At 35.9% G+C, this 14,825-nt stretch overlaps 1 protein-coding gene across 1 annotated transcript in view; it reads right to left on the bottom strand.

Annotated features, from left to right (window-relative positions):
- The window catches only part of LOC136842799 (uncharacterized), a 26,855-nt gene extending 13,587 nt beyond the window's left edge, over positions 1 to 13,268 (bottom strand). The window contains exon 1 of the mRNA XM_067110655.1: positions 13,212 to 13,268. Within this exon, the coding sequence (XP_066966756.1) occupies positions 13,212 to 13,268 (57 nt within the window). The remainder of the gene's footprint in view (positions 1 to 13,211) is intronic.
- Between the last annotated feature and the right edge of the window lie 1,557 nt (positions 13,269 to 14,825).

Below are 14,825 nucleotides of genomic sequence, written 5' to 3'. Positions count from 1 at the left end.
TGTGTATGCATATATAGATGTGTGTATATATATAATGTATTTATGTATGTTATATACACACAGACATACATTCATTTACATATAGATATACATATTACGCGGACGTTAAATCGTATCCATAAACCTCCCCCCAACACACTTCTTTATCCGGGTCTGCCACATCCACGAGTACACCATGAACTCTCCTGGGCAAAGTTTTAATTTGGAAATTCCTGACATTTTCCAAATTGGAAGCATTGTCACGAACCCAAGCTGAGTAGAAGCATTATTTTTCCCTTTCAGGTCCCTGTTTGTGTGTGTGTATGTGTGTCTGTTTATTTATTGGACGTTTTCATTTATTTGCATTCTCTGAATATCCCAACAATAAGTCCTGAGATATCGGAGTGCAACGGTGGAAAAGTAATAAAAGCTGGACTGGAGAGAGAGAGAGAGAGAGAGAGAGAGAGAGAGAGAGAGAGAGAGAGAGAGAGAGAGAGAGAGAGAATGAAAATGTATGAAGACTGTGATGCATTATTTTTTTTTTTTTTTTTTGTAATCTGTAAATAGTTTAATGACAATCTCATTCTTAAGAAAGAGTGATCCACAAAAAAATTCGGGTTTATTGAGAGAGAGAGAGAGAGAGAGAGAGAGAGAGAGAGAGAGAGAGAGAGAGAGAGAGAGAGCTGAGGGGGGCTTAAAGAGAAAGCAGATTTTTGGCAACGAGATGGAAAGTTGAGATATGGTTTTGGTTTATGAATTTCAATTTTTTTAAAATTTTTGGGGGGCCAGGAACCAACGGTCTTTCGCTTTTAAAGTGGAGGATATATTACTCTAGAGTTTCCCCCTCTCTCTCTTTTCTCTTTATTTTCTTTCAGGTTTCATTTTATTTACCCCTTTGCTATCTTTAGAATATTGATATAAAAATTTATTGAATTTCAATTTTACTCTTCTTTTAGTTTAAGCATTTATAGACATATAACTTTATTTTCTTTAGCTTATTGTTTTGAGAATATATAGACGTAAAATTTTGCTTTTTGATTTAAGAGTTTACAGATGTGTTATTTTGCTTTCCTTTGCATATGAATAAAAGAACGTCTGATCTTACAATTTTGGTTTTTTAACTCAATTATTTAAGTATTTGTTGACATGGAAGCTTGCTTTCTTTGGCATATTATTGTAAGAATTTATAGACATGCAATTTTCCTTTCATTATTGATAAGAATTAGTAGACAAGCTTTTTCAGCTCATTGATTCGAGACTTTGTAGAAATGCAATTTTTAGTTACTTAGATTATTAATTTAAGTATATAAAGACATGCAATTTTGCTTTCTGTAGCCTATTAATATAAAAACTTGGTGACAAGCAATTTTGCTTTTTTAGCACATTGCTTTAAGATTTTCACATAACTTTGCTTACCTTAACCAATTGCTCTACGAATCTGTTGTCCTGCAATTTTACTTTTTTTTCAGTTCATACATTTTAGAACTTGTAGACACACAAAAGCAGGATTCTGGTGGTCTAACCACACCAAGCATATGTAGAGAAAATACCTGAACGGTTGTGATATTTTTGCTATTTTCTTTTGCTCGTTTCTGAAAGCGTCAGCTGGTGAACTCATACTCTTCCATTTGTGCTTTTGTAAACATAAGATAAACAAGTAAAAAATGAGCCGAAGTTTCTTCGGCGCAGTCGAGTCTTCTGCACAGCGTATAACCAAGGCCACCGAAAATAGATTTATCTTTCTGTGGTCTCGGTATCTTTAACCACGGCCCGGTGGTGACCTGTCCCATGTCGTTGCCAGATGCACGATTATGGCTAACTTTAACCTTAAACAAAATGAAAACTATTGAGTTAATGACATGCCCTGTATTTCTAATATGTACAGGGCATGTCATTAACTGGAGTGGGGCGGAGTTGGTTTTCAAGAGTAGCTGTCCGTACAAAAGAAAGATGCTGGAATCTGCTTATCAATCAAACCAACAATATGAACCTGTCAGGGGACACTGGAAATCGGACGCCATTGACACCTAATCCTCGGACCCCTTTTGAAGAAGATGACCCAAGAAACGCGACCGCCAGATCCATCGCCAAACGGGAGCTAATGAGGCCAAAAAAACCACTAGGGAATTTGGTCAATCTCCTCCTTAAGAAACGCCACCTCCTTAACATCGGGAGGCCTAAGGCCACACCTTCATGTTTTTGTATATATACCATTGTAACTTTCCACCTGTCCATATTCTACCAGTGAACAGGGGCACAGAAACAAGTGCCTGAAATATATGGTTTCAACGTTTAAATAGTGTTTTATGGGTTTATTTTCATTATATATATATATATATATATATATATATATATATATATATATATATATATATATATATATATATATATATATATATATATATATACTAGGTTCAGGTTAGACTGTACTTTGGGAAGCTTTATCCAACAACAGAAACTCGAAAAAGATAAATCTCCAGTTGTGATTTAATCCAACCTATAAATATGAGACCAAAATCCTTTTATTTTAGGAAGCACAGAGACACTAAACAACCGAAAGAATCTAACAAACAGAGCAAAAAAAAAAAAAAAGATTCTCTGCTTGGACGAGAAAAGATGTAGTACAACTCGTCCTTGAAATATTGCGGACCAAAAAGGGTATTTTGTTCTTTCATGCGAGAAATATATCGAAAACAGTAACATCCATTAAACGGGACCATTTTGAAATACTTGTTTTTTCCCCAAAGTATCATTTTTTCCCTTGGCGTAGATATTGAATGATTTAGATATTCAGAAACTTTGTCACCAAACGTTTCGCGTGGAGTCCCACGCTACATACAATCAATAATTTAATCACATGACGAGCAATTGGTTTCCTTTATCAAACTTCTTCTTCTTCTTCTTCTTTTAACGTGCTTTTTTCCCATTTTTGTATGGGGTAAGCACGATGCCTTCTTTTGAAGGACTTTTTGATTTCAAACTGTGTTATTTCACGATTTCTCAAAAACGCTTCTGGGAAAGAAATCTCGTCCTTCCTGCCAAGAGCGTTATTGGAATATATTACTGTATTGAGCTCGATGCCGAGGAAGGTTAGAGATAAGGTCAATCTTTTCCCAATCCCTTCAAGGAAACCGCCCCGTAAGGGGTTAGTGCCGTCAGTGCACCTCACGGGGTGCACTGTAGGCATTACTAAAGTTTCTTTGCAGCGTCCATTCGGCCCCGAGTTGCAACCCTTTTCATTCCCTTTCTGTATCTCCGTTCATATTACCTTCCATCTTGCTATCCACCCTCTCCTAACAATTATTTCAAAGTTGCACCATTAAAACCTACCTACTGTCAATTTCCTTTCCATCGCTGAAAGACCTCATAGGTCCCAGTGCTTGGCCTTTGGCCTAAACTCTAAATTCCATTCCATTCAAAGAAACAGTTTGTTTATGAAGCTTTCAGCTGACCTATTAAGAGCCTGATGCCAGAGACAGTGGGTAACAATGAAGCCTGAGACGTCGTAATTTAAGCTCAGATAGATGAAACTTGCAACAAACTCTAGGAGTCTGATGCTAACGGCGGTGACTTGCTTCATTTTTATGCAGCGCTGCTCTGCAAAAGATTGAAAGTGATTGGTGCCGGGGCAGTAGGTCACAATGAAGCCTGAAACATCCTGCTTTCCGCCTACGTAGAGTCTTGCAGCAAACAATAAGACTCTGATGCTACCGGCAGTGACTGAGTTTGTTTCAGTATATTTTTATGTAGTAGTACTGCTCTGTAAAAGATAGTAGTCACGTGAGTTCACAATAAATGGTTTTGCTAAGATTTCCTTGTGGTTTTGAACTGTCATGTATTCTTGAAATTGAATTCGTTGGGAATGAGCTTATCGTTGATTAATTGTGATGACTGGAACCTTATGGGAAGTGACGAATTGAAAATGGTGAAGTGACAATGAAGATTCTTATGGTAAGTGTGAAAGTGTCAGTATTTGTCAGTGTGATCCCTTTTGCGAAAACGACTTGTCTTTATTATTTCGTGCGGCAGAAATTCAAATTGAATATTCCAGTGCTAATTACACAGACACACACACACACCTTTATTAACTGGTAGTGTAGTTTCCAGAAAAATGAACCCTATGCTCACAGTATCAGATTTCCTAAGTACAGGACAGAAAACGAGAGGCTTCATTAATCAGTGATTGGTTTTAATTAATAACAAAACAATCCCCTCGACCATTTACAGTTACTTTCTGGCTCATTAAAAATAGACTAGGCTGTCTAGCTCAGTTGATGACTTATTTATTTTTTTCTTTTTTTAAACAAAAGGTTGAACCGTGGCAAGTCTGCGTTCTCTGATGCTTGTTTGGGTTTTATAGAACGTTTCTTTGGTGGAGCTAAAAATCCTTCTTCATTATGACGTCAGTTTACACAATTAGATCAGTTGTTTACGCTTATGATTGCTATAAACGTCTGGATTAAATGTTAGCTTTTAATCAGGTATACACGTCTGGTTTAAACGTCCGGTTCAAACGTTTACTTTAAACGTCCAGTATACACGTCCGGTTTAAACGTCCGGTTCAAACGTTCACTTTAAACGTCCAGTATGCACGTCCGATTTAAAAGTCCGGTTCTAACGTTCCGTTTAAATGCCAGGTTTAAACGCTCAGTTTAAAAGTCCAGCATAAACGTTCGGTTTAAACGCCTGGTTCAAACGTTCGGTTTAAACGCCTGGTTCAAACATTCGGTTTAAATTCCCATTTTAAACATTCAGTTTAAAAAGTCCAGTATAAACATTTCGGTTTAAAAGCCCGGTTCAAACGTATGGTTTAAAAGTCCAGTATAAACGTTCGGTTTAAATGTCCGGTTTAAACTCCCGGTTTAAATATTTGGTTTAAACGTCCAATTTGAACGTTCGGTTAAACCATGCAGTTTAAATGCTCGTTTAAACGTTTGGTTTTACCATCCTGTTTAAAGGACCAGTTTTAATGCAGGATTTAAACTCCCGGTTTGAATTTTTGGTTTACACGTCCGGTTTAAATGTCCAATTTGAACGTTCAGTTAAAACATTCAGTTTTAATGTTCGTTTTAAACGTTCGGTTTTAACGTCCAGTTTAAATGACCTGTTTAAACGTACGGTTTAAACGTCCGGTATAAACGCTCGATTTTAACGTCCGTTTCAAACGTTCGGTTTTCCAGAGGTACGTTTTCCGTTTCCTGTAGAGTTAGGCCTTTTCCATTCCCGTGCAATTTTCCTTTTTCACCCATTAGTCACTGGCTCAATAACGGCATAAAGATACGTTTTTTCGCAGTCGACTTTTCTATTAAAAGTGATGTTGGTAGCATGGAGAACTTTCTTTCTGTCTTTCATGGGATGCTTGCGACAGATGATGGATTTCATTTTAATTCTTCCGTGCAAGGCATTATAAGTGATGGTAGTTTTATTTTTATTTTATTTTATTTTATTTATTTATTTATTTTATTTTATTTATTTATTTATTTATTTATTCTCAAAAAATAAAATAAAAAACTATCATCATTGTAAATAAAAATGATGATAGTTTTTTATTTAATTTGTTGAGAATTATGGATAAAATCGTCATATTAGGTCACTAGCGGTGGAGGGGGGCACGTAGCCCCCCATGAAAAATAATGACAAAATAATAATACTGAAGATTTAGATAAAAGTAACATAAATGATAAATATAAAAATGGAAAAAAAATATTATAGATATATATATATATATATATATATATATATATATATATATATATATATATATATATATATATATATATATATATATACATCACACATACACATAAGTGTTTGTGAGTGTGTGTGTGTGTGTATGTGTATGTGTGTATAATATGAAAATTGGTGCCTTCCCCCATGAAATTTTTCTGGCTCCGCTAGTGCATTGGGTTTTGCATAACATATTCAGGACTTCAGTAATGAAGAAATAACATGAGGTAATAGGGATGAGAGAAGAGTTATTTGTGCGTATGGATGTTATTTGAGATCTTCACAGTATCTGTATTGCAAATTGGCATTTGCATTATCATAATGCCTTATGATATGATGGAAGTTCATTATGTAATCATTGTGGGACAGCTGTTGGAGTGCTGTTTTTGATATTGTTGAGAAAGAAGAGTGGAAAGCATCAAGACAGTAGTTCGGCTCTTGGTTTGAATATTTCATTGTTTCGTTTGCAATATTTTTTGTTTTTTGTTATTTTTGTCGGGAGGGGGTGGGGGGTGGGTGTGTTGTTTATTTCGATGTGAGCAGCACCTTCAGTCTCCCATGGGAGAAGAAGAGATTAGTTTTTCTTAGAAGTGACAAATTGCTTCCGTTCTGTCGAGAAGAATAAGCCGTGAATATAAAGATGACAGAATTCCCTGTTTTCGTTTTCTGTAAAAGAAAACTGTTGTGCCGGCTTTGTCTGTCCGTCCTCACTATTTCTGTCCGCCCCCAGATCTTAAAAACTACAAAGGCTAGAGGGCTGCAAATTGGTATGTTGATCATCCACACTCCAATCATCAAACATACCAAAATGTAGCCCCCTAGCCTCAGTAGTTTTTATTTTACTTAAGGTTAAAGTTAGCCATAATCGTGCATCTGGCAATGATATAGGCTAGGCCACCATCCGGCCGTGGTTAAAGTTTCATGGGCCGCAGCTCATATAGAATTATACCGAGACCACCGAAAGATAGAGCTATTTTCGGTGGTCTTGTTTATACTGTACGATGTACAGAAAACTGGATTGCGCTGAAGAAACTTTGGCGCATTTTTTTACTTATTCATGTTACCTTGCGTATCTCCTCTGTACACAAAAATACAGTATAACCTGAAAATAACGAGATCATTTCTTTAATTTAAGTCCTGAAATAAATAAATAAATAACGTATAAAATGAATAAATAATCACAGTGAAGAGGAAATGATTAAATTAATTTGTACGTTCGGCGATACGTCTTTTCTTCCCCAGATTCAGTAAATATAATTCCAGAGGGACAAAAGATTTCCGTTGCTTTGTTGCTAAAAATGTGGATAAATTATTGATCATTTAAAAGTAAAACAGCAATACAAAATTCAACTGCATTAAGTTGACCTGTGATTTCTCCTCCTCCTCCTCCTCCTCCTCCTCTTACAAAAAAAAAAAATAATGTAATGCATCCCAACTCTGACAAAAGATTCTCGTTGACTGAAAAGGGAAGAAAAAAAAATAATAGATAATTATTGTAGAGGGGTGGGGAAAAAAAGAAGAAAACAAAAGAAAGAGCACGTGGAAAATTCATTTGTCCCGAGGAAATGCATTGAAGGGAAGGAGTCGTTTGGCAGGCGGCGGAATGGACTGGAATTCAATTAAATTTCACGCTACACTCGGAATTTACCTTCGAAAGTCAAAAGCATATAACTGTTATGAGAGTGTGTATGTATATAAACTCGGTCATGATGTTCCTCTCTCTCTCTCTCTCTCTCTCTCTCTCTCTCTCTCTCTCTCTCTCTCTCTCTCTCTCTCTCTCGGCGAGCGTTTAGGAAAATGATGCGACTGGAAATGAATCGTTCTGCGAAAAAAAGAAAAATATTCAAAGGAAGAGAATGGGAATAATGATTAGATGAGAGTAGAGATGGTTTTTGGTACAAGTGTGGCCCTGTTTTGGTTTCTGCTGTTTGTTTGTTTGTTTGTCTGTCTTTCAAGTGTACTGTGTGTGTGTGTACGTATGTGTGTGTACGTGTGTGTGTGTGTGTGGAGAGAGAGAGTGATAGATAAAGGGAAAAAAAAATTTTATTCGAATTTTTTGTACTTAATGATCTTTTCCTTTTATTGAGATTAGTTAGAGAGAGAGAAGGGAGAGAGAGAGAGAGAGAGAGAGAGAGAGAGAGAGAGAGAGAGTACTTTTAGCCATAATTATTATTACTGCCACTCAGTTGTTTTTTCTTTTATTCTACTGCGATTAATTGCTGCCTCATCATTTTTGCAATGATCGATGTGTGTGAAAGCTCTTGTGTATATGAAAAGCCTGGTTTAGGTCCATATTCGAAAAATATAATTATGAAATTTTCTGATGAATGTATTCTAAATTACAACTTCCTCTTGCGTCATCATCATCATAAATTTGCAGTATTTCCTAAGATAAGAGAAGGACCTAAATTAAAATCTCTCTCTCTCTCTCTCTCTCTCTCTCTCTCTCTCTCTCTCTCTCTCTCTCCCCAATGTAACACAGAAAGTGGCAGGCTTTTTCACTTCTCTTTAACTTTTAGGTACGAATGTTTGAGCGCCACATTCAACGCTAATGTCAGGAAAATGTTACCTTAATGATTTGTTGTTGCTCTGGTGGTCGATCGCGGCTCTTCAGGGAACGCGTAGTTAGCATGAGACTGTTAAAACATCTTGATATTTTCATCGAATTCACTTTCTTTTATGTTGTTTTATTCCTCCAGTAGGTATGATAATTTGGGCGTTAGGTGATGGATTATCAGGAAGTGGTAGATATGTGTGCACTTTTAAACCGTTTGAATATTCCAGAGGGCGGAAGGCACGATTTGGGGTACTTGGCAGTTTGTCCATTAAATTATTTCTGAATATGGAGGGTTAGATGTGCCTTTGAGTCACCCACTCAAAAAGAAACACACGTGACACACATATATATATGTATACAGTATATGTATATATATATATATATATATATATATATATATATATATATATATATATATATATATATATATATATATATATATATATATACATGTATACATATACATATATGTATATGTATATATACCAGTATATATATATAGATGGATGGATGGGTAGATAATAGTAGATAGATAGATAGATAGATAGATGAGATAGATAGATAGATAGATAGATAGGTCTTTGTGCGCTCGCGTGTATTTGACTTGTTCCGTTTACAACTGCGCGTACGAAAATCTCATCATGCAGATAAGAGAACGAATCTTGCATTAATTTTGTTCCAATGTGATAAATACGCATCTGTTCCAGCAGACACTGTTTAGGCTACGTGAACGAGTCTCATATATTTCGTCTACTTTCCATTTCATTTATTTATTCCCCCGGACAGCCGCGCAGACAAGCTGACCGGCAGCAGTAATTCCGAGCGCTTGATAACAACTCGCATAATAAGTGCTGAATAGCAAAGCAAACGCTGAATTGCAAAGCATTCGGCGGATCCTTTGAAATCCCGCCGAATCAAACGGGGGTTGAAATTCTCGATTTCGTATATCATTTGCGTCCCGGCGCCCGCCCCCGCCCCCGTCCGGACTATCTGATTGAGGCGGTCATTGGTAATCCCGAAATATCGGTAAACGATTTCCAGCGCGATGGCTGAGAGTGTCGATAAAACAAAATATCAAACTGGGGGTGGTGGGGGGGGAGGATTGTTATTTCATTACCCTCGCGTGAAATACATTTTGGGGACGTATGCTAAAGCCCTCCGTCATGCAAGAAGGAAATTGGGGTCGTGTTGTGTATAATAAATGAATCGTGCTTTCGAATGCAAAAGGCCGTGTTTACACTGACCTTATTATTTTAGTCTCTCGCTTTTGCTTAATGTTGGATGAGGATTTAAATAAATAATATGATAAAAAATGCGTGATCTTTGTTGTTATTATGACATGTTCGGGAACAAATCCCATAACTACGTAGAGGTACATGTTATGATATATTTGTTTTTGTTTATCAGATTTTGCAAGGTGTGTGTGTGCGCGCGCTCTTGTGTTTGTGTAAAATGTTACGAGAAGCCGTCAACAATTAGGGGAATTAAGAGAAAGTGCAATTAAAATGTGGAATAAGATACTTTACATAAAATTTTGTGTTTACTGAAATTATTAATGGTACGTGAACAAATTTACACTGCATACTCTTTTTAAATGTTTATAATGTATTTAACAAATGGGAAAGGGAACAAGACTTACGCTAATTACCTACAGTCGATTTTGCAATCACATTCAGTTCATATTAGAATATATTTTATTTATGAATTCAAGGTTGGAGCTTATAATAATTTAGTACAGTAATTTCTGTTCTACTTTTTTGAAAATTAGTCATTTACATCATTAATGAAATTCATAAAAAACATAATTACAGCACAGATTATTTTGTACCTTTTATCTAAATTTAAAGCATTACTACAATATTTAAGCTGATTTGGGATTTGTTGTCCTTGTACCATAAGGACTCTTATTCAGTGGTGGAGAGGTACTTGTCAGTTAAATTTTTTTTAGGAGTCACACTTTAATATTTAGGAAACTTTTTTTATCTTTTTATCTTTCTCTTCCTTTTCTTCCCCTGTAATTTTAGTTTGTCTTATCTCGCAGCCTTAGATTTTTGCCCTCCCCTCAAAAAAAGAAGAAATTATCTTTAAAAAACATCAGAACTGTTGTTTTCAGTTTTCTCTTGCATAACAGTTTAAGTCACAACACCTCTCTTGACCTCTCTGGTAATAAGCTTTCAAGGGAGTTCATTCCCTTATCACCTGTATCTCAGTCGGTTTTTTTTTATACTCGAATTTCAGGCTTTTCTTTTCTGGCGGCTGTTCCCCCTCTTGCAATGATAATTAGATGCCTGCAGAGTCCTCATAATGTCCATTTTCTGCAGGTGAGCATTAGAGTTGACCACGGCCTTTGGGATACTTATTAGACTTCAGTTTCCATGCGCGAGCGCAGACGGGTGTTCACACACACACACACACACACACAATATTGACACACACACACACATATATATATATATATATATATATATATATATATATATATATATATATATATATATATATATATATATATATATATATGTGTGTATTTTATCAAAAACCTAACTATGTTTTGTGATGTTTTAAAAGGCCCATAAAACATTGTTACACGAAAATCAAATATTTCGATTAACAGTCATCTATAATCTAGTGTCGGTTTACAGAAGTTTTTTAATCAAAATATATGATTTGGTCGTGTAAACAGACTTTTTATATATTTCTATATATACATGTGCACATACAAACATATATAGAAATGTGTGTAAACATGTATAGCATCTATGAACGTGTGTGAATTTGCCGCATGTTTTGTTTAGCCCTTTCGCCATTGAAAGCTAATCAGCAAAGTTGAATTTAACTATTCATATTATGAATATCCTCGCAAAACACTTCCAGTCGAAGGACTAAGCAACTCCACTTTGTCAGCGAGTTTTAAACATGTTAAGACTGAAGCGGTTTCCCACAGCTTGCTTTAAACGCTGGTGATTTTCTTGATTAATGAGTATTTTGTCTGCCTGTGACAACTTAGTTGAAAAATGAATGCTTTCGTCAAAGTGGAAAAAAGGCTGAATAAACCTCTTCGCGTGTTTGGCGTCAACTCGTTATGCCACACAGAGAGAGAGAGAGAGAGAGAGAGAGAGAGAGGGAGAGAGAGAGAGAGAGAGAGAGAGAGAGCACGTTTTGGTAGAATATTTCAGATAGAATGAAACATTTTAAAAAATTACTATAGTTTATTTTCTTGTGGCATTGGGGTGGAAATAATTTTTCAGTGTTTTTTTTTTTACCTGATAAGCGCATCTTAGAGAGAGAGAGAGAGAGAGAGAGAGAGAGAGAGAGAGAGAGAGAGAGAGAGAGAGAGAGAGAGAGAGAGAGAGAGAAGAAGAAGAAGAAGGGCTCGAAAAGAAGATCATCGGATTTTGTATGACAAACAAAAGGGCCATTTAAAAATTAATGGAGAGGTACTGAAGTAGATACGATTGGATAATGGATAGATGAGTGATGGAGTTTCAACAATGGAGGAACGGATTGTGAATGGGGCTCTGATTTGATTTGCCTTATCATAGCAGATTTTCGATAGCCCTTGTATAGTGGTCTTGACATTGAAAACAATAAGAGAGAGAGAGAGAGAGAGAAGGGGGGAGGTTGGGCTTTTAAGTTAGGCTTATTATGTCTATCGATTGTCGATGGTTATGTAGTTTTCATGTTAGAAAGATCCATTTTCATATTTCCATATTAATGTCCAAACTTCAAATATTTTTTGCAGAGATAGTAGCCTCTTATGAAGTTCCTTCTTTAAAAAAAAAAAAAAAGGAACCAACATTAGCTCCTCTTCCCCTCCCTCCTTCCCGTTAACGCCCTTTCCCCTTTCTCCATTCCTGAGAAAATGGAAGATTAAAAGTAAATGGAGTGATATAAAAGATGGCAGCTTTACGAAACCTGCCTTAAGTTTTACGAAATTTTAGTTTATGTCTTAAGTTTACGAAATTTAGTTCTGTCTTGAATTTTACAAAATTTATTTTTGTCCTAAATTTTACGATATTTTATCTCTGTCTTAAGTTTACGAAATTTTTCGTAGTGTTGTTTACGAAATTTTAGTTCCGTCTTTAAGTACTGCGCGTACAAAATATCCCAACAAGAAATGACTAATTGGTAACCTAAGCCACCCAGGCTTTCGTTCTTAAAACTGCAGACGTTAGCTTTTTCTATCCAAAATCTGATGACCATATTCAATCAGTTTTTTCGTTTTCAGAGCAACTTAATAAATGAAAATCAGTCGAGTCACTCACATTAGATAAGTTGTATATATATATATATATATATATATATATATATATATATATATATATATATATATATATATAGTATATATATATATATAATATTCTAATGTTCAACAAACTGGTTTCTAGTTAAAAAACACATCTAAGTGTTTGTGTTTTTACAAACCACCCATAACGCAAGTTTGATGTACACACACACACTTGTACATTTTCAAGGACGGTACAACGCATGGAATCTGGAACATGAGCATAGTGTATGCTTCTCTACACCTACTAATTAGGGACTTAAGAAAGCATATTTTTCACCTGCGATGAAAGCGCAAGTAATGTGTACAGTGCTTTCATTAACCAGAAATGAGTGATGCTTGAAAAGACTTCACTAACAGGATGTTAGTGGTGTTACATTTGCTGACAATTCTTTATGACATACTTATCTTTTTTTCTTTGCTTAAACATGGCTCGCTAGACAATTCAAATAAGTTGTATATGTTTTTTATTCCTTTAAAAATAACTAGATAATTTCAAGAAGATGTATCTTTTTATTTCTTACCTTAAACATGAGTCTTTAGATAATTCTAGTTGTATCTTATTTTCCCTTACCTTAAACATGACACCTTAGGTAATTCAAGTAAATTGTGATGTTGATTCCTGCCTCTTAGGGCCTAAATATTTTAACGAGGATAACTTACGTAGATGTTCTGGAGACTTCCGGGCAGCTCTTCCCAAAAATACGGCGGGTTGACCATCGTCTTTGCAAAGTCTGGTTGCATAGAATCAATTAATCAATCAGCCATTCAATCTCTGCCCAAAAGAACGTCAATCTTACAAGAGAAATTGAATGGATAGGTGAGAAGGCGGGGAGGTGGGGGCGGGGGGGGTGGCGGTTAGTGGCTGCTTTCGCGATTAATGGAATTTTCTCGTTAAGTGATGACAAAAGTTCTTGTTGACAAAATCAGGTTAAATGATTAAAAAAATGTCTGGCTCAAGAACATTTTCTAATCATATTCTCGGTTATTTCACATGAATAACAAAAGTTAAAACTTTTGTTATTTAGATGAAATATCCTTTTTATGTCACAGACGACAAAACACACAAGTATTTTTCACCAATCTGATTGTGAAATATTCTTATTATAACTTCATAAATAATATATTTTACCTCGAGTTTTGCCATGTCAGCGGCGACGTAATACGAGGTATTGTTAACGATGTTAATTGTGAAAGAGTTTAATTTAAATTTCATAAATAATGTATTATATTATGCTGTAAGTTCTCTTTACAACAAGTTCTTCTTTGGAGGGGTGGGTAGAGCTCTGTTTGTACGCTATTGGCCCAGCGTTCGACTCTCCGACCGGGCCAGTGAAGAATTAGGAGGAATTATTTCTGGTGATAGAAATTCATTCTCGTCATAATGTGGCTTGGATTCCACAATAAGCTGTAGGTCCCGTTGCTAGGTAACCAGTTGGTTCTTAGCCACGTAAAATAAATCTAATCCTTCGGGCCAGCCCTAGGAGAGCTGTTAATCAGCTCAGTGGTCTGGTTAAACTAAGAAATAATTAACTTCTCCTTACAACAAATCGGCAAGAATAGCCTACACCACAAACTTAGTAAAAAGAAAAAAAAAAAGAAAAAACAACTTGTAAACTTGCATATAAGGAAAGAATGCTTACGTCATCCTACCTCACAGAATTCGTCACCAATTTATTTGACGTCGCTGGTGATTCTGCCAAATTGGTCTGCCATCGCGGTGTAAGTGAAGTTGTCACAAGTCCCCAGGAAGAGTTTAAGTTGTTTTTGAGTTACAGCGATGACGAAGAAATTTCACGGCTTGACGGCCTGATGATAGTGAGAGCTTTGGGAATGAGGTAAAAACGTTCGTGTTATCGAATTATTGGATGAATTCATGAAAAGCACAGGATGGAGATTATTATTATTATTATTATTATTATTATTATTATTATTATTATTACATATATTATATTTCAGTAGATGAAACCTATTCATGGAACAAACACACAGGGGGCCATTGACTTGAAATTCAAGCTTGCAAAGAATGTTGGTTTCAACCTCCCACCCCAGACCCAACACTGCAGCAGTAACTGGTCATGATACAGAGCCAGTGATTTCTCATCGCCCGGGGGGAGGCGCGAACCAGCGACATCTGAGTGGCATGCCACGACACTAACCTGTACCAGCGGACCAGGAAAGTGAAATATTTAGAATACTGAGGTTTTACGGCAGCACCTAATTATCAGTCTTTTTTTTTTTAATTATCTGTCAAGTTTGAATTAAAAAGACCTATAG

Source organism: Macrobrachium rosenbergii, chromosome 2 (assembly GCF_040412425.1).
Source record: "Macrobrachium rosenbergii isolate ZJJX-2024 chromosome 2, ASM4041242v1, whole genome shotgun sequence".
NCBI classification, from domain to species: Eukaryota; Metazoa; Arthropoda; class Malacostraca; order Decapoda; family Palaemonidae; genus Macrobrachium; species Macrobrachium rosenbergii.
This window is presented reverse-complemented; position numbering and strand designations above follow the sequence as displayed.